At 45.0% G+C, this 19,525-nt stretch overlaps 2 protein-coding genes across 6 annotated transcripts; one reads left to right on the top strand and one right to left on the bottom strand.

Annotated features, from left to right (window-relative positions):
• Positions 1-421: 421 nt before the first annotated feature.
• Positions 422-10,789, bottom strand: hsf1 (heat shock transcription factor 1). Of its 4 annotated transcripts, none has more exons than XM_078081095.1 (15): positions 10,232-10,789; positions 9,702-9,810; positions 9,357-9,493; positions 9,083-9,207; positions 8,889-8,964; positions 7,539-7,600; positions 6,953-7,031; positions 6,690-6,808; positions 5,842-6,026; positions 4,917-5,067; positions 4,443-4,514; positions 3,075-3,180; positions 1,561-1,614; positions 1,234-1,291; positions 422-1,146 (listed from the first exon to the last, which is right to left on the bottom strand). In XM_078081095.1, the coding sequence occupies exons 2-15, from the start codon at positions 9,730-9,732 to the stop codon at positions 968-970; spliced, it is 1,434 nt and encodes a 477-aa protein (XP_077937221.1). In that variant the 5' UTR covers positions 9,733-9,810; positions 10,232-10,789; the 3' UTR covers positions 422-967. The 4 variants fall into 4 exon arrangements, with proteins under 4 accessions (XP_077937221.1, XP_040044814.2, XP_040044815.2 ...); XM_040188880.2 differs by having other exon boundaries at positions 10,319-10,789; XM_040188881.2 differs by lacking the exon at positions 4,443-4,514 and having other exon boundaries at positions 10,319-10,769.
• Positions 10,790-12,126: 1,337 nt separating this feature from the next.
• Positions 12,127-19,340, top strand: bop1 (BOP1 ribosomal biogenesis factor). Of its 2 annotated transcripts, none has more exons than XM_040189112.2 (15): positions 12,127-12,758; positions 13,263-13,436; positions 13,535-13,585; positions 14,907-15,061; positions 15,136-15,253; positions 16,025-16,339; positions 16,449-16,610; positions 16,692-16,772; positions 16,862-16,931; positions 17,055-17,187; positions 17,293-17,476; positions 17,555-17,846; positions 17,960-18,044; positions 18,118-18,225; positions 19,086-19,340. In XM_040189112.2, the coding sequence occupies exons 1-15, from the start codon at positions 12,642-12,644 to the stop codon at positions 19,237-19,239; spliced, it is 2,199 nt and encodes a 732-aa protein (XP_040045046.2). In that variant the 5' UTR covers positions 12,127-12,641; the 3' UTR covers positions 19,240-19,340. The 2 variants fall into 2 exon arrangements, with proteins under 2 accessions (XP_040045046.2, XP_077937220.1); XM_078081094.1 differs by having other exon boundaries at positions 12,177-12,758; positions 13,263-13,430.
• The last annotated feature ends 185 nt before the right edge of the window (positions 19,341-19,525 follow it).

The following is a 19,525-nucleotide window of genomic DNA, read 5'->3' as shown; positions in this document are numbered from 1 at the left end:
ATAATGGTGATAATCTGATCTGTTTGGATAAGTGAGTCTACTCAAACCATTGAGGTTTTAAACCAGGAGAAAAACGTCAGCGCTTTAAAATGTTAAAGCTACATTGGCTCTAGCAGCCACCAGGGGGCGAGGCCTCTAGTCCAATAGAAGCCTATGGTAAAATTACTATTTTACTTCGGTCTTGATTTATTCCCTCAGTAAACATTGTAAACGTGTGTTTATGGCCTCAATCTCAAGTTTCAAGTTGTCATCAATGCAGCATGGTCTCTAGGTCCTCCTCAGTCCTGATAAGGGCCTGTTCACTGGTTGAGAAGTCTTAAGAATAGCCACGGCCAAAACGCCAAACTTGAGATGTCACCATGGCGTTGTCCACGCCGAGTAGTTTTGTTTGACAGTTAAATAAGATGAATAACTATATGGATTCATTAACTCAGATCTGTTTTTATTCCAACAAAATAACTACCAGAAAAGCTTCAATAAGAGATAGAAAAAAAATTGTGAACCGCTATTGATTCTCTTAGACAGGATGGTATGACACAAATCATGGCTGCGGTTTGATCTGACGGATATTGATTCAACAGATTGATACATCTCTGTCAAATAGTAACTTCTGGTTAACAATAACATTTTCAAAATATATTCCTATTCTCTTCTCATGTTTGACACATAAAAACCAAGATTTAAACATGCAGAAGTAACATAATGCATTAACACCTGTGACCTCGGAGTGGAGTTTTTTTTAAATCAAGCAGCAAAGAAGAAAAAGCAAGCACTAAAGAAAAAGACACAGGTATAAACTGGTTAATAGTAATCTGCATAATACAACTTGACCTTTGATCTAGAGATCTATAAACAGATGGTCAATCAACTTCATTGTCTATTGCAGCTGCGGAGGCAGCGTTCCCACTGTCCTGTTGCTATGGTGACTGATAAATCTCATTCCACACCGCTCTTCTTGCTGATGACATCAGAGGTCAGAGTCCAGTTTTGATGGGCTTAGCAGAGCATCAGCAGGATCATCAGTGGGAGAGTCAGAGATGAAGAAAGGCCCCGCCTCCAGCTCCAGGAGGGAGGGCAGGTCGGCCTCCGAGCTGATTGGTTCAGACATCAGGACAGGTGTGGCTGAGAACTGCACAAGCTGCTTCCCTGCACCAGAGTATCAGGCAGTCACCACGATATCAAGTTCAAAGAGGGTCCTCACATGTACAGAGGTGTAGAGAGAATGGAAGTTACCTGCATTGATGGAGTTGCTGCTTTCCACACTTCCATTGGGGACGTCTTCTGACAGTAGCTGAGAGGAAACAACGACGTGACATGTGGCTATGAGGTCATCATAAAACACCAACAGATGTCATTATGTACCTATACATCACAACAATATGACAAATCTAAAACCTCAACCGTATACATACATATACATTATTTATATCATCAAAATGGACCTGCATATTCATGTGACTTATATAGGATCAAAATACACCTGTAAGTTGATATGATTTATATGATTTATGTACACGTTTTCATTGTCAATACACAAAACCAGTCTAGTTTTTAACTCACAGTGTCCAAACTGTCCAGATCGAAGTCTCCCGAGGAACAAGAAGAACTGAAGAACTGACAAAGACAGATAACGTTATTTAACATATAGAATGCTTTACAAACTGAGCTACAGAGAGCAAACACTGACTGTAAGAGCATTATATGCATCTAAATGTATATCATTAATATCCAACAGATGTTATTATATAGATTAAATATGTCTGACACATGTTAATATATACTTTTAATATGTCAGACAGATGTTATATAGTTTTAATATATCACAAACATGTTATTATATTGTTTTAATATTTCTGACAGATGTTATTATACAGTTTTAATATGTCTGATGTGGCACCCTGGACATTTTAAGGTCTGGCATTGTTTAGTGCCATTCCCCTGCCACTGTGTTCGTTTTAATGAATGTGTTTGAAAACCCTTGTGTGGCTTTTTGAGGCTGCCTGTTTTCTGCGGGACAGCACCCGTTTCCACCAGTGGGTGGCAGTGGCGGTGGGCATGGCTGGCGCTGTAAAGCCCGCCGCGTGTTTCTGCGTCTTCACGCGTCTTTACGCACTGGTTTCACTTCCTGGTTGTAAAGTCCTGCGTGTGTTGCAGAGCGATTCACCTCCAGAACAACAGGTGGAGTCACGTGTTTTGTTGAAGACGACCTGGAGAGTCACGTCTTTGTGTGTGGAAGTCGCTGGTTGCTTTATTTATTGATCATAGACTTTATTGCCCCGTGCATCCACACTGCTGCTTTTCATCAAGGACACATTTGTCCCGTATTTTCCTCCACGACTTTGTTCCCCTCGTTGGTGGAGATCTCCCTCCATGAATCAGAGGCCATCCGGCGTCCTCATAGTCCGCCAATGACGGCTTGTACAAGCGCTCATATTTAAAAGCTCTTCAATCTGATCCGTTCTCTCGTAAACGTCCTTCCTTTTAATAACGGCCGTATTGTGCTGTGAAAACGGAGACGTGAGACTCCGTAAAGGACGTAGTCAGCGGACCAATCACAGCCTGGTGCTGCAGGACGCTGCGTCGCTTTACACGCAGCCTAGTGAAGGGACACGCAAGGAGGCGTGAAAAGACACGCAAGGAGGTCTTGCGTCTGCATCGCTCTGAAAACGCAGAAGCATAAACTAGGCTCAACCAGCTTCGGGAGGACAGACAGTCGTTGAGAATGTATGCTTAGTTCGCCCGCTTTCATGTCTTAATGTTCAGTTATTAAGTGTGCTGGGACGGAGGACTGCTAACTTGAGGCATTCTTGGCTTTTCGCACGCTGGTGATTCGGGACGAATGTAGCGCCGGTTGCCGGTGTTATCTCGTATGTTCAGGTTGTGTGTTCACACATATATAGAACAAGTGACACAGATCAGCGTCAGAAGGACAGACAGTCGTTTGTAGTTTGTTTTTGACCGTCTGCTGTCTTCACAGAATACACCCATCTGGAATACTGAACGGAGACTGTCGTCTTTCAGTGTGTAACACTGACACATGCTAACATGAATAGCTAATACTGTGTAAGACAGACCTCCATCAGCGGAGAGGTGTCGAAGGTGAAGGCTTGTGTGTTCAGGATGCTCTGCAGGTTTTCCAGACTGCTGTCAATGCAGTCGACATGATTGGAGAGTTCAGACCTGAAACACAGAGAAGGAGAGAGAGACGTGAAGTGAAAACCGTTAAAACTCTTGTTTAGACTCCAACCACCAATGAGTTCTACAAGGGGTGTTTCTCAAAGTGAAGGGTTCCACCTCGGGGGGACAGGTCCTACAGAAGCTAAGCTTGACCTACACCCCCCCCCCCGCTCAGACAGTTCGCTCGAATAATAACAATTACGAGCAGTAGCGGTAACCAAACGGAAGAACAGCGCTGCACAGCTGGAGCGCAAAACGAATCAATATTAAAAAACAGGCCTCCCTGTCAGAAGCGGCCGCGCATGTGTGCTGATCTGACGTGATTTTTTATTTTCTTTATTGGCAGGTGATCTACCGGCACTGCGTTGGACAACGACCGGGTCCCCTGGTCTGACGCATGCGCTCACTCAGAGTGAAACCCCCTGCTGACTTCTTTGGAACAGCGGCTACTTTTATAGAAATGCAATTTATGTCTTTCTGTAACTCCAACAATAGCAAAGTCATCCGGCGGGCCGCACTGGACCCCCCGCGGGCCGGATTCGGCCGTGAGTTTGGCACCTGTGCCTTAGAACAAGTAATAGCCACCTGAACAAGTCGGTCAAATCCAATTATTCTACATCAGATATTCGGCAACTGGATTGGTAATTTCTTTAGAAAGGAAATGAAGCAGCCGAAGTGGCTACCGACTCAGAAAGGTTAGTAGCACTAGTGGAAAAGTAAGCCTGAGCCCTGACTCACTATAGTTAATCATCTAATCTAAGAGGAACAGTCGATTTGTAGAGTAGCAAATGAATGCTCAGGTGGGTGTTTGTGGTTTTGTTTGTTTGCTTTTCAAACTACAGTGAATGTTCATGATAACAAAGAAGAATTTCACCCAATGCCAGAGTGTGCTTCATATGTGTTTTTAGTTCATTCTGGACAATAAAGCTACTAATAATATAGGACATATGATGGTGGCGCATGAATAGAGGTTGCACTGGGAACCGCAAGGTTGCTGGTTTGAACCCTGGCTGCTTCATGTCAAAGTGTCCCTGAGCAAGACACACAACCCCTAAGTGCTCCCCCGGGCAAAATGTAAACCTTGGGTTAAAAATGCAATGTAAGTCACTTTGGATAAAAGCTTCAGCTAAATGAATGTAATGTTTAATAGACTAGTTACTAGTTGGTAGTCACCGTTGGGTTGAATCTGAACATTCAAACACACCTTTCAAACAATGTCATTGATATAACACTAAAATGTATATCACTTTAATTAATTGATTTACTTGTCGGTTCGTGTTGATAAGAAACGCCAACGATCAGGTGACAGTCCACCTGAGGAGGGAGAGGGGCGGGGCCTGAGGGAAGCACAGGGGTTTAAATGAAACACCTGACATATAAACAGGGACCATTTGAGAGGACTTCTTACATCTGAACTGAAACTTTCAAATGTTTAATTTCACACGCATAAGTCTATCACAGAGGGTAGCATTTGGAAGATGTTTGGATGTTAATCTGCAGGTGTTGGGAATGTTGCATTGAGGTGTTGGAACAGTGTTGAGTTTCTTGGTGGTGCAGTTTAGACAGTAGATAACAGTTGTTGTTTGCAGACATTGTGGGTGGTGTTGGGAAAGTAATTCCATTGAGGAGAGGTTGTAGCAGGTATCTGAACAGGTGTTGGGACTGTTGTTAGTAGATGACACCAGCCAGCAGAAGCAGGTAAATCTATCTACGACCAAAGTGTTCATCAGTTTACTTACCTGTCAATACAGGCGACGGTTTGACATTTCTGCTGAGGTTTGGTGAGGCTGTGGGCAGAAATAGGTGAGGGAACAGATGCAAGCGATTGGCTGGCTGGAGATGGTGAAAGGGGTCCAGTGGAGACGGGGCTCATCACAACAACGGGACTACCTGAAGAGACCCAAAAGAAAAAGATATGAATCTACAGACAAATATCGAATCAGCACACACTTTTATACTTCAAGATGGTGTAGGTTTGATGTTATCTGTTCATGGTTCAAGATTTTTTATTTACTTTTTAAGATTGTTTGTAGATTATGTTTGTAAGATTTTAACTGTTCTAGATAATTCAATTCATTTTATTTTGTATAGCCCAAAATCGCAAATTAGCCTCAGGGGGCTTTACAGTATGTACACATGAGACACCCTCAGTGGTCCCCAACCACCGGGCCGCGGACCGGTACCGGTCCGTGGGCCGTTTGATACCGGGCCGCACCACAGAAAGTTTATATATATTTATTTTTCTGAAAAATGTTTTATTTTGAAAATCGACCGGATTTTCTCCTAATTATGTGCGCTCGTCCCTCTGACATATTCCCCACGCGTCATCAGCCGTTTTTCTTGTCCTTTTACCGTGCACGGCAGTTTCGCCGACCAGCGAACACAGAGCGCGACTACCCCCCCCGTCTGTCGTTCCGCCTGCAACGACTTCCACCCCCCGTCGGACCTTCTCCACCGGTCTGCGAAATATTGTCTGACATGAAAACGGTCCGTGAGGTAAAAAAGGTTGGGGACCACTGGGTTACAGGACAACCTCCCCAAAAAAAGAAAAAACCCTCCATGGGGAAAAAAGGAAAGAGAGTGTCAGAGGAGGGATCCCCCTCCGGCAAAGGGACACACTATCCCACATCATGTTTGTAAGATATTATGTTCATGAAATGGTACCTGGGGTAGAATTGGTGATGGAGTTGTTCTGGTTAGGCGGAGTCTCATTTTCCTGTAAAATGGAGTCAATGAAGGTGGTGGGGGAGAGGGGCGTGTCTACATGAGGGTCTCCACTCTCCAGAACTGGTAACACCTCCGCGTCAGGAAGGGATGCCTTCTCTTCGATGTTGACTGCTTGGCTTTCTCTGAAGGTAAAACAGGAAAGTGGATTGGCTGTTGTTGACTGCTGACAGACCAATGAGATGAGAGCAGTCAGCTACCTAGTCAACACATCTGAACTCATGTTATCAATTAGTTCATTTTGCACTGTTCAGACAACGTATTCCAGGGGTGTCCAAACTACGGCCCCCATCCAGTTTTAATTGGGTGCAAAGCTCCGTCTCTTCGAATCCCAACTGCGAAACTTCAATGTAGAACACTTCCCCACGTTGACCACAATCAAATGAAATGGCCTAAAATGCCAAGCTCTCTGCTAAAATGGGAGAATATGCGTCTGTGATCACATCTCTCATGAAAGAATTCAGTCAGCGCTTCAAAAGACTTTTCTGTCATTGAGAAGGAAATCCCGCTGTTTGTGGACCCGTTTTCACTGGATGCAGAAGAAGCGGAGGAGAGTCTGCAATTAGAACTAATCGAAATGCAGTGTGATGAATCTCTGAAGAATCCGCATCAGCTTCTCTCCCTTCCGGACTTCTACCGGAGCTTGGAAAGGTTTCCTCTGATGAGACGCAGCGCAAAACGAATGATGTGTCTCACTGCACTCAGCCCGAGCCACAGACCCAGCTTTAAACCTGAAAAAAGGCAAAGCCATCTTCTACGACACAATTAATAATCAAATTAGTTCTCACTCTGCATCATTCCAATCATAGAGCACACCCTCGCCGGTGGGCATGGCCACATCAGTGATGTCAGAGATGATTGGTCCAGAGGTCACCAGGGGGTCAGCTGAGAATAAACTGGCTGCAGCCTGAAAACACAAAAATGTAGAGTTACACGATTTGCCTCTTTTTGTGTGTTTGAAGAAACGGATCCTTAAAACAAAACCTCCTGAGGCAGGAAGTTAAAAGGTAAAAACGTGTGACCTCTGACAGGTGAGTCTGTGACCTGTTACCTGCATGTGCTCCAATGAGAAGGGGCGAGTGTATTTTGGCATGGAGTGGGAAGAGCTAGAGTCATTCAACATCAGTGGACTGCAGACAGAGAGCAGACGAGTAAATACAACCATGTTCCTGAGGAAATGTACATATGTGCCTACATATATACACACACACACACACGTATGTATATACACACACACACACGTATGTATATACACACACACACACACGTATGTATATACACGCAAACACACACGTATGTATATACACGCAAACACACACGTATGTATATACACACAAACACACACGTATGTGTATATACACGCAAACACACACACACACACACATACACACGTATGTATATACACGCAAACACACACGTATAAATATACACGCAAACACACACACCTATGTATATACACGCAAACACACACACGTATGTATATACACGCACACACACATATATATATATATATATATATATTATATGTACACATACACTGTATACTATAACACTTTTGTAGTACACAGTGTCATATGTTGTGTAGTGTATACCACAGTGGAGTGTATTGCATTGTATGGTTTATATTGTAAACTTGCATCTTCCTCTTGACTCCCAGAATCCTGTTGGACTGGATGAGAGACACCAGGAACTGGATCAACTGCAGAGAGACACACAGACACAGAGAAAGTTAGAGAGGGACAGACAGACAAAGATGGACAGACAGAGATGGCCAGACAGAGATGGCCAGACAGATGGGCAGAGACAAAGCATTACAGGTTGGGGTATAAGGTGATACACAGCATGCATGCATGCATGGAGGGGAGAACTGGGTTGGTTGTCAGACTTTCTACTCTAGCTTATCATCAAAACATCTTTCAATGCTCATTCCTCATTCATTGGCGTTGGTTTGAAAGAAAATCCCTCCCATTAACCCACTTATTGTAACAAAGAGGTAGTTGACTATCAAAGACACTGACACATTGTGACAACCAGCCCCATCGCAGGTTTGGCTGTCACAATGTTTTTCCAATAGGAAATTCCAAGATGGGAGAATTACATTTGACTTGCAATGACAAGTTGACAATTACACAACTTAATACTTCTTAACACAAAATGAGCAAGGACTATGGACATAAAACACATATTTAGGGCAGCGTAAATAACACCATTAAGAACAAAACAAATATTACATTACAGGTTATTTAGCTGACACTTTTTATCCAAAGCCACTTACATTGCATTTTTAACCCGTCCCACACTGTTGGAGTAGTGTGCAGCCGTAAAGGCGCCCGGGGAGCAACTAGGGGTCAGGTATCTTGCTCACGGACACTTTGACATGGGACACGGAGGAGCCGGGGTTGGAATCGCCGACCTTGCGGTTCCCGGCGCACCCTCTCTACTCCATGCGCCACCGTCACCTTCTCAATTAGACTTAGACTTAGACAGTATAGTGACTGTAGGACGGGTGTTATGTGCTCATATTTCTGGACTCTCATCAGGATCCTGGCAGCGATGTTTTGGATGTATTGCAGTTTCAGGATATTCTTGCCAGTGATTCCTGTTAAGAGTGTTAATTACAGTAGTCCAGTGTTGCCTCAGACACAGATTGGTAACTGTGGAGGAGGTATGACCTGACTGTCTAAGGTGAGATGGGTAATGGAGGATGACTGAACATGGTGTGGAGTGCCAACAAGAAGTATGGCGGCAAATCACTGTAAAAATTCGAGAGCGCAAATCAGGTTCAATCAAACTTTCACCTCGACTAGCTGTATTACTCCAGAGAAGACAATGTATGCAAGCTATACCAACATTTGAGAAAAAGCACCTTCCGGTGGCTGACACCTAATAAGCGTGACAACCAACCCTGTTGTCCCATATGCATGTGTGCGTGTGTCTGTGTATATCAGTGCATCTGTGTATTGGCTGTCTGATGCCATATTGATTACCTTGTTGACGACTTTCTGCTGCTGCACGTGTTTCTGTCTCAGACTGGCCACTTCTCTCCACAGAGCCTCGTTCTCACTGAAACATGAAACATGATGTGGTCTAGTACTGATCTAGGATCAGTGGTTCTCATGAGCAGATGGCTGTAGGCTGTCATGATGTGGACTAAGACTGATCTGGGATCAGTAGTTCTCACTGTTTCATGGAGACGATTCTGGAGTCGATGGTTTCCTGTTTTCCTTTCATCTGCTGGACATCGTTCAGCATCTTGTTCACATCGTGTGTAGACATTTTCACTTCCTCCTGCCGCACAGACGACACCTGAATCAAAGCACAGGGAGAGGCAGTTACCATGGAGACCAACAGATCTACAGTTTAATAGGTAAGTGCACCAGAGTGTAGAGGTGTCGCAGTAGTGGACAGGTGTGTAAAGGAGTGTGTACAGGTGTCACAGGTGTGTATGTACGTACGGCGGTGACTTTGCGTTTGATATTCTCCAGCAGGTGTTCTTCTCCTCTGATGAAGAACAGATGTTGGAACTCTGTGTCGTCTCTCTCTGGTTTCACCAAACCACCTTGCTCGATGTGCACAACTTTACGGAAACCATCTGAATACAGAAAGATATGATACATGAAAACAATGGGTGGGGTCATGGGAGAGCTCCGCCTCGGAAAGGGAAGACGGGTCAACAGGACCCGTGCTGACTGTAGTTCACATTAGATAAAGATCAGTTCATGTATCCAGCTTTGAGGGAAGCTCACAGACCGAAAGAGGCCGTGATCAGTGTCACAGACGTGGATATTGTAGGTACTCACACATGTTAAGCTGTCTGATAAAGCTGGCCATGTTGTTGTGTTTGAAGAACTTTGGTAGAACTTCCTTAGCGAAGCGGCCCTGGTCGAACACGTGGAAACTGTTTCCGCTCTGACAGAGAACCCACAGAATACAGGGGTCAACATGAGGTCATTGTTATGGTTACTGACAGGCGCTAGATGCTAGACTCTACCTCCACTAACACACTAACAAATTGTAGCACTTAAATTGTACTTGTAACGCCACTTATCTATAGAAAATTGGCTTATTTGAGGAAATTGCGCGTTCTCGTTTCTTCTGACTTTGTAGCCCTATGGTTGAAATGCACTTATTGAAAATCGCTTTGGATAAAAGCGCCAGACAAATGACATGTGATGTAATACTAGAGGATAACAGGAAGTTGTTGTTGATAAAAACAGTTGTGAGAATAACATATGAATGCAGAGGTAACTCCGGAGATATATATATATATATATATATATATATATATATATAGGGCTAGATACAAATCTACATACAGGGAGATAGAGACCTTAAACCTGGCAAAGCTAACAGCGAAAAACCTTTGCCTGCCCACGTTAGCTGTTAGCTTTGAGCTAGGCTAAGCTAACGTGTGTACCGGGCTCCAGCAGATGAGCAGGTCGGTTTCCGGATCCTCCACCAGGGTCCATAGTTTGGTGAGGAAGGCCGGGACGTTACCGCCGCTCAGCCCCGCCCCCCCTCCGTGATATTCCATCAGAGACAAACAAAACGAGCACACCAATGGAGCTACTCTGAGCTAGTGCTGCTAATAGATAACAACTCAAAGATGTCCAAACAAGCTGCAACACGTAGTCTAATCCTGGTCACGGACAACTGGAACCTCGTCCTAGACGGTACCGGTGTCTGCTGGTCGACAGTTCATGTATTAATCTGTGTTCTTATTAAAAAACTCCACCGCGGAAAATAAATGACAAATCCGATCACACCAACAACTGCGTAGCGCTCAGACTTCTTCTTCTTCTGCTCCTTTGAGTTTACTGGCGATTGTCAACAAAGTAACCTGGCGCATTACTGCTCCCTGCTGTTGTGGAGTGTGGATAAAAGACAATTGATTAAATAAAGTTAAAATATATAACTGGCTCATGTTTTCTTAATTATATTAGTTAATTCAAGCTATTGATATAGTGCTTGATAACACACTTATTTAGTTCTTATTCAGAATAATTCAGAAATATGCTTCCTCCATAAATACAACTATCTGTAAAGTTAGATTATGATCACACAACAAAACAAAGGGAGCAAAGCAAATTCAGTGTCATTGTGTATTTATTCTGTACCGTTACTGACATAGAAACGGAACAGAGCCCCACCCTCCCCCATCACCCTGTGTGACTCCCCCGTCACTATTGTGGATTCCTTCCGTTTCCTGGGCTCCATCATCACCCAGGACCTCAAGTGGGAGCTGAACATCAGCTCCATCACCAAGAAGGCTCAGCAGAGGTTGTTCTTCCTGAGGCAGCTGAAGAAATTCAACCTGCCAAAGACGATGATGGTCCACTTCTACACGGCCATCATGGAGTCCATCCTCTGCTCCTCCATCAGCGTCTGGTACGCTGCAGCCACAGCCAAGGACAAGGGCAGGCTGCAGCGTGTCATCCGCTCTGCAGAGAGGCTGATCGGCTGCAACCGGCCGTCCCTGCAGGACTTGTTCGCTTCCAGGTCTCTGAAGCAGCTAAAAAGATGGTGGCCGACCCCTCTCACCCCGGACAAAACCTGTTTGTGCCCCTTCCATCTGGGAGGAGGCTGAGGTCCATCAGGACTAAGACCTCCCGCCATACCAACAGTTTCTTCCCGTCGGCAGTCGGGCTCATCAACAGAGCCGGTCCCCCACTGACTGACTATAACATTCCACCGGTCACTCCCCTTAATACTGCACATGCCACTTTAACTGTAATTCATCACTTTCTCGTCACTCGTCACTTTGTTCGTTAAGTGCACTTTATGCTTAATATTTCTATCTAATATTTTTTACTTTTTTAATATTTAAAATATTTAACTTTATTCCCTTGTTTTTTACTAACCCATAGTCTTATTTACTAACCCAATTGCATTAGCATTTCATTTTACTTTATTTTATTACTTGTGCACTTCTGTCTTGTCTATTGTCACATTGTCTACTGTCACACACCAACCGCCAAGACAAATTCCTTGTATGTTTGGCATATTATGGTAATAAATGTTTCCTGATCCTGATCCTGAAAGTAATATTTCAGGTTCATAACTTGTCTACCTGAGCTCACTTTGATCCATTTCTGTGCATAATATGAAGCTAAAACTATATATAAAACCGTCTCAGCCTCAGTAAGATATTAGTTAGCCCCTAAAGTGTGAAAGTTAAGACATTAAAGTGAACTCTCCCCACGATCACCTGCCTCCGTCCTCAATAAACGAAATCATCGTCGGACCGCACTGCATGCTGGGATATGCTGGGCCGCAAAGGACAGATCAGATGCGTTCTCCTGGAGGGCTGCGTCCCTCGACCGCGTTCGGAGGAGCCGATGGATTGAGAGAGGCGAGTGCAACCGAGTCGCAGCGGAAGTGACGTATGCGGTCGAGGAATGCGTCCTTAATGCTGCCTAGCGACTTAGGCTGCAAGACACAGCTTTTGACACACTGCTACAGTACTTCTCTTTAGTTTCCTGCTCTTTTCTTTTCTATTCTCTTTATATCCTTTTTCTTTTCTGGTATTTTATCTATTGTCATCCCAGTCCCAATGTTGTCCCAATGTTGTGTAATAAGTTTGTGCAACTCTTTGGTAATAAAAAAAAGTACTTATCCACTCTAAGGATGACCCGTTTCAATGACTTCTGTTGTGTGTGTTATTTGTATCCTTGATGACGTCACGTCGTACTTCTCGATGACGCGTTGAGTAGACCCCGTATGCTCCCACGTGCTGTACCATGGAGGAGAGCAGCAGCAGCATGCGGAGCAGCGAACAGAAAGAGGAGATGAAGAAAGTCTCCGAGAAAACTGTGAAGAAGAGAAGTAAAGAGGAGGAGGACGCGGAGCCAGACGAGGTGAGATTGACGCATAGACAAACAGAGACACACAAGCAGGAGGACTGGAAGGAGCTGGATGCTAGCTGTTAGCATGCTAACAGCAGGAGGAAAGAGCTGGGTTAGTTTACTGTGTGGAGATAAATGAGTAGTTCACTAATTTAAGGATTTATTATGTTTCTATTTGCGAAGAGTCAGTCGTACGGAGACCAGCTCGAGTTTAAAAGTCTTTGTGTGAAAATGTGATGAGATTGAAACAAACACTTCTATATCGAGTACGGTATCTAACGTTAATGTAGTTTGGGAAGAAGCATCTGGAGTAGTTTGGGAAGAAGCATCTGGAGTAGTTTGGGAAGAAGCATCTGGAGTAGTTGGGGAAGAAGCATCTGGAGTAGTTGGCATCTGGAGTAGTTTGGGAAGAAGCATCTGGAGTAGTTTGGGAAGAAGCATCTGGAGTAGGGGTCGTTTTTATAGGAGGTATCCAGAGTCTAACCAGTGAACCGTGGTTTCTGTTTTATTCTTCAGGTCTTCAACTTCAAGTGTACAGAGAAGGAGGAGGAAGAAGAAGATGTGACGGACAGCGAGGACAGCGTCTTCTCGGGACTGGAAGATTCTCTGAGTGACAGTGCTGATGATGATGATGACGATGATGATGACGAAGATCAGAAGGTGGAGCCAGAGCAGACTCCGCAGGTAAAGGTGCGTGTGTGTGGAGAGAGACAGCTTTGTCTGGTTGAGACGTACCTGTTTTCGTCACCATTCCCTGGAACTTCACCTGTGTTCTGTTCTACCTGCAGGAGGGAGCAGCGCAGGAAGATGAGTACAAACAGGACTCTTCAGATGAGGAGGTGAGAAGTGTTTATAATTCTGCTTTTATTTAGCGTGTGAGTCGGTCGGTCTAAATCAATGGCGAAAGCTGACATTGCCCCAAACTGGACATTTGTGGCACAAAGCCTTTATGAAAAAACCGAACTGCAAATTCACATTGCAAAAATGCTTCAGGAAGTACACGTTGCTCCTTGAACATTATAATTCATAAAAAAATAAAGTAAAATACAAACCAGAACATTTTAACAGGATTTGTTTTAACGTCAGAACCTGTTCTCTACAACACTCACAAACACACCCTCATGTTCACTTGAAGCTTATTCATTAAATTATTACCATCATTGTAGTGCAAGTTAAGTAAATGTATACACCACATGTAAGTACAGCAGCCAAAAAACAACCCAGTGCTATGAGATGAATTTAAAATGGCATTTGTAGATAAATGCAGTAGAGGCTTCTTAGTTCGCCGCGCTGGTTTAATGGATCACCGTGTTTCCCTTTACAGGCGTAACATCAACTACCGTATAACCCACAGTATGTGCACTAGACTACCGTACATGACAGCATTAAAAAGTACAACACACACATGTATGTCAACAATAACAGATATGGGACAAAGCACGAAAAATATATACAAGACAACAGATTGAAAAATGAATGTTCTGAAAAAGGTGGGTGAGTAAAAACATGTCTTTAGTCTTGCTAACTGCTGTTATTTGCGAGCTAACGCTAGCCTGATCAGCTGGAGGCTCCTTATGTTCCTCACGTCAAAGCAGGACAACGTGGTGATCCCGTGCCGTGTTACGTTGACTTTGCAAAGTTTGCCATTGACACACTTTCTTAGTTTTAGTGTGAAATGCTCGCACACTTTGGACGACCCAAGGTCGAACAGACGTCACGTGACTCACAAGAACTGCCGGCGCTGCAGGCTGCCCTTTCCTCTACGTCAGCGCGGCTTTCATTTTTGCTTCGCGCGCATCTCATTGAGTGACGTAATAATCGCACAACACAACAATAATAATTAATAATAGGCTTTATCGATTTTAACGATTCGTTGTTGAAGCCCTAGTTAATTCATCCATGTTAAAGAATCTACGTGTAAAATTTCATGAATAAATATAATTGTTTACATGTCTAATTACTACAGAAATGTTACTTTGATGAGAGAAAGTAGTAAGACACTAAGGCGATGTTCTAAGAGCTTTTTTGTGCACCATTTGGAGGTGTTTAATCGGGATATCTTATTGTGAAGGCCAGAACTCCTGACAGCATTGATGTTCATTTTGGCCATGCCGTTAGTTCTGTTGGGATTTTGTATGTGATATTCTGGTGGTTCTGCAGGACATCAGGAACACAGTGGGGAACATCCCTATGGAGTGGTACAAGGACTTCCCTCACATTGGCTACAACCTGGATGGGAAGAAGATCTACAAACCAATCAGGAACAAGGACGAGCTCGATGAGTTCTTGGACAAAATGGAGGACCCTAATTACTGGTGACATTTTTAGCACAATGCCGGCCTGGTTGGAATAAGGAATTCTGACGACGCTAACGGCAGTTTTTGTGCAGGAGAACGGTCCACGACAAGCAGACAGGAAGTGACATCGTGCTGTCAGATGAGCAGGTGGAGCTGGTGAAACGTCTGCAGAGGGGACAGTTTGGCGATGTGAACTTCAACGAGTACCAGGTATGTTCAGGTGACACAGGTAAAGCCCCACCACACATTGAACCAGGTTCATGTAGTGTTCACTTCTTACCTGGTAGATCGCCATGGTAACTGATGTATTAAAGCGCCGCCTAATGACCAATCGGAGCTCAGTTGATGGGTTAATATTCTAATAATATTCAATTCATTTTATTTTGTGTAGTCCAAAAATAGCAAATAACAAATTTGCCTCAAAGGGCTTTACAGTCATACATTTACACATGCGACATCCTCTGTCCCGAAACGTCGGCACAGGAAAAACTCTACAGGCTGTCATGTGTACAGAATGAACCACGTAAAAGATGTACAATACAATCTATTCATACAACAAAATGATTTAAATATGGCAAGTAGTAAGGCAGGATCAGTGCAGGGACAACCACCATCCACAGGGAAGCACAAAGACTTTAGGAAAGAAGCGAAGCAGGTGATGTTACTTAATGGTGATCGCAGCAACAGGGTCCAGACAGAACCATGATCCATGGATCACTGATGTTCATCTTTTACGTGACTCTTATTAGACGTATTAGAGCAGCCTGATAATAAAGTAATCTTGGCTCGAAGTAACTCATGCATGCATGTTTCTGCATCACTTAGACAGGAGGTGTCTGACTTAAATGTTATGTAGGAGCTTTAAATCAGTATATCCGTCGTCACATCCTGTTCAGAGATACCAGACTAATAACATGGAGAGGAACCATATCGGTGTGAGCCCGCTAAATGACACTAACCCAAACACATCTGTTGCCCCAGCCTCAGGTGGAGTTCTTCAGTGAGGACCTGATGATCCACCCGGTCACCAACCGACCAGCAGATAAGCGCAGCTTCATCCCATCCCTCATTGAGAAGGAGAAGGTCTCCAAGCTGGTCCACGCCATCAAGATGGGCTGGATCAAACCCCGGCGCACGGAGGACGCCAGCAGGGGGAGTTACTACGACCTGTGGGCCAATGAGGACTCTTCTATTCTGGCCAATCACAAGATGCACCTGCCCGCCCCTAAAATCCCTCTACCTGGTCATCAGGAGTCCTACAACCCCCCGCCGGAATACCTGTTCACGGACGAGGAGGTAAAATAGCTTTAATTGGCCTGTGGAAAGACAGGTAGACGGACAGTTGGACTTACGCTCTGTTTGTCTGTCCTCCTCTCTGCCTTCCTCACCGCCCGTCTCTCTGCAGCGTGCTTTGTGGGAGCAACAGGACGTCTCAGACAGGAAGCTGCCGTTTGTCCCCAGAAAGTTCTCCAGCCTCCGTCAGGTTCCGTCCTTTCCTCGTTTCCTCCACGAGAGGTTTGAGCGCTGCCTCGACCTTTACCTGTGTCCCCGGCAGAGGAAGATGAGGGTACCCAGAATACTCAGCCAATCAGAACTCCGCACAGTCCTGCTAAGAAGACCATTTGACCAATAACATGTCTCCCTGCAGGTCAATGTGAATCCAGACGACTTGATCCCCAAACTCCCGAAACCAAAAGATCTCCAGCCGTTTCCAACCACACAGTCACTGGTACACACACACACACATCTACACACATGCACTTCACCCACACATCCAGCAGACATGCGAGTGCCCAGTGACTCTGTGTTTGTGTTCAGGTGTATCGGGGTCACAGCGGTCTGGTTCGCTCCATTAGTGTGTCTCCATCAGGACAATGGCTCGCCTCAGGTAACATCGTCATGAACTAGTGCTTCTCTTTGTACTCTGTATGTGTGTTTAAGTGACGTTGTGTGAACGAGTACTGTGTGTTTGTATAGAAGTACTCTGTATAAGTACTGTGTGTACTTTCAGGCAGTGATGATGGTTCCGTCAGGTTCTGGGAAGTGTGTTCGTCTCGCTGTATGAGGACAGTCCAGGTGGGCGGAGCTGTGAAGAGCATCGCCTGGAACCCAAACCCGCTGGTCTCTCTGCTGGCTGTCGCTCAGTAAGGATCTGTGTGTCCTCCTTGATGTCTGTCTCTCTCTGTCCCTTACAGTCACACTAAATGTATGTTTAGGCTTGTCTTCATTGATATCTCTTTCTGATTCAGGGACTCGGTGGTCTTGATCCTGTCTCCCTCTCTGGCAGACAGACAGGTTCTCTTGTCAACAGAGCAACTACTCTCGGATCAGTGGGAGGCGGAGTCCGCAGAGGAGGAAGGTCCTGTGAAATGGATTAATCTGGAAGGGGAGGAGCTTAGCCAAGGGATCCGCATCAAGATTCAACACCCCAAAGTGAGAATGCGCTTTGTTGGCTTGATCAAAGATCAATATGATCAATACCTGGACTAATTGAACGTTGTCCCCGCTCAGGCTGTGCACCAGGTGACGTGGCATGCTAAAGGAGATTACCTGGCCTCGGTGATGCCCGATCACTCAAGCCACCTGCAGGTGTTCATTCACCAGGTGAGCCGGAGGCGCAGTCAGAACCCCTTCAGGAAGAGCAAAGGTCTGGTTCAGTGCGTATCCTTCCACCCAGTCAGGCCCTACTTCTTTGTGGGGACGCAGCGCTCTGTCCGGATCTACAACCTGGTCAAACAGGAAATGACCAAAAAACTGCAGGCCAACTCCAAGTGGATCTCCAGCATGGCCGTCCACCCTGGAGGTAGAAAGACACTTATACACCTGAGCACAACATGGCAGAACAATCCAACAGTAACACACTGTATTAAACTATTATTTGAAACAGTAATCGTGTGTGTGTGTGTGTGCTCGCAGGTGATCATGTGATCTGTGGGAGTTATGACTGCAGGCTGAGCTGGTTTGACCTTGACCTCTCAACCAAACCTTACAAGATGTTACGGTATGTTGTGAGTGAGTGAGTGAGTGAGTGAGTGTGTGTGTGTGTGTGTATATTGATCCCTTTCTGTCTGCAGACACCACAAGAAGGCTGTGAGGGGTGTGGCCTATCATCGACTCTATCCGCTGTTTGCCTCGGCGTCCGATGATGGGTCTGTCATTGTCTGCCATGGGACTGTTTACAGGTAAAGCCTAGTTTATGCTTCTGCGTTTTCAGAGCGACGCAGACGTGCCCCTTGCGTGTCCCTTGCGTGTCTTTTCACCTCCTTGCGTGCGTCGACCCATTTTTCTAGACTAGCGTGTAAAGCGACGCAGCCTCCTGCAGCACCAGGCTGTGATTGGTCTGCTGACTACGTCCTTTACGGAGTCTCACGTCTCCGTTTTCACAGCACAATACGGCCGTTATTAAAAGGAAGAACGTTTACGAGAGAACGGATCAGATTGAAGAGCTTTTGTGGGAAGAAATGCGTAAATATGAGCGCTTGTACAAGCCGTCATTGGCGGACTATGAGGACGCCGGATGGCCTCTGATTCATGGAGGGAGATCTCCACAAACCAGGGGACAAAGTCGTGGAGGAAAATACGGGACAAATGTGTTCGTGATGAAAAGCAGCAGTGTGGATGAACGGGGCAATAAAGTCTGTGATCAATAATAGTGGTCGTCGTGGCGCAGGGGTTAGAGAAGGTGTGCTGGGAAGCACAACGTTGGTGGTTCGAGTCCAGGCTGCCCCATGTTCCATGTCGAAGTGTCCCTGAGCAAGACGCCTAACCCCTAATTGCTCCCCAGGCAAAAATGTGAAAAAGCCGTGGGTTTAAGGTGTAATGTAAGTCGCTTTGGATAACAGAGTCTGCTAAATGACCTGTAATGTAATGTAATGTAATCTCTGCAACACACGCAGGACTTTACAACCAGGAAGTGAAACCAGTGCGTCGACACGTAAAGACGCAGAAACACGCGGCAGGCTTCACTCTCGAGATACACACTCAGTGATACACACAGTGATACACACCACAGTGATACTCTCACTCTCTGTTCCCCCCCCAGTGACCTGCTACAAAACCCATTGATCGTCCCGGTGAAGGTTCTCCGAGGCCATGTGATCACTCATGACCTTGGGGTGCTGGATGTGACCTTTCACCCCACTCAGCCCTGGATCTTCTCCTCTGGTGCTGACGGCACTATCCGCCTCTTCACCTAGAGACCCAAGACCTTTGACCTTTAATGAAACAAACTTTCATCAGCAGCTGCTTGTTACCATGGTGATTCTTCTACTTGTCAATAAATGAATGTTCTTTTTAATTTCTCTTTGTGGTTTGTATAGTTGTTTACTCCTCAAATCTGTTTTACTAACTTATTTGAAGTGTATAAGGATGTTAAAGAAAAAAAATCAATTCTACAACCCAAGTTTAGCCGTTTCTATATAAAGGACAATTATGTCTTATTTCCATTTTCATCAGAACTAGTTTGTGTGTGATGCTTTGAGA

This window comes from Gasterosteus aculeatus, chromosome 10, assembly GCF_964276395.1.
Source record: "Gasterosteus aculeatus chromosome 10, fGasAcu3.hap1.1, whole genome shotgun sequence".
In the NCBI taxonomy this organism is placed as follows: Eukaryota; Metazoa; Chordata; class Actinopteri; order Perciformes; family Gasterosteidae; genus Gasterosteus; species Gasterosteus aculeatus.
This window is presented reverse-complemented; position numbering and strand designations above follow the sequence as displayed.

Excerpts from the sequence above, each read along its gene's own strand:
- hsf1 (XM_040188880.2), bottom strand. The coding sequence starts at position 10,435 with ATGGAATATCACGGAGGGGGGGCGGGGCTGAGCGGCGGTAACGTCCCG. Across the intron at positions 8,965-9,082 it reads AGAATCGTCTCCATGAAACA|TGAGAACGAGGCTCTGTGGA; the intron begins GTGAGAACTACT and ends TTCATGTTTCAG. Across the intron at positions 1,147-1,233 it reads CAGCAACTCCATCAATGCAG|GGAAGCAGCTTGTGCAGTTC; the intron begins GTAACTTCCATT and ends ACTCTGGTGCAG.
- bop1 (XM_040189112.2), top strand. The coding sequence starts at position 12,642 with ATGGAGGAGAGCAGCAGCAGCATGCGGAGCAGCGAACAGAAAGAGGAG. Across the intron at positions 13,586-14,906 it reads AGGACTCTTCAGATGAGGAG|GACATCAGGAACACAGTGGG; the intron begins GTGAGAAGTGTT and ends GTGGTTCTGCAG. Across the intron at positions 16,340-16,448 it reads ACCTGTTCACGGACGAGGAG|CGTGCTTTGTGGGAGCAACA; the intron begins GTAAAATAGCTT and ends GTCTCTCTGCAG.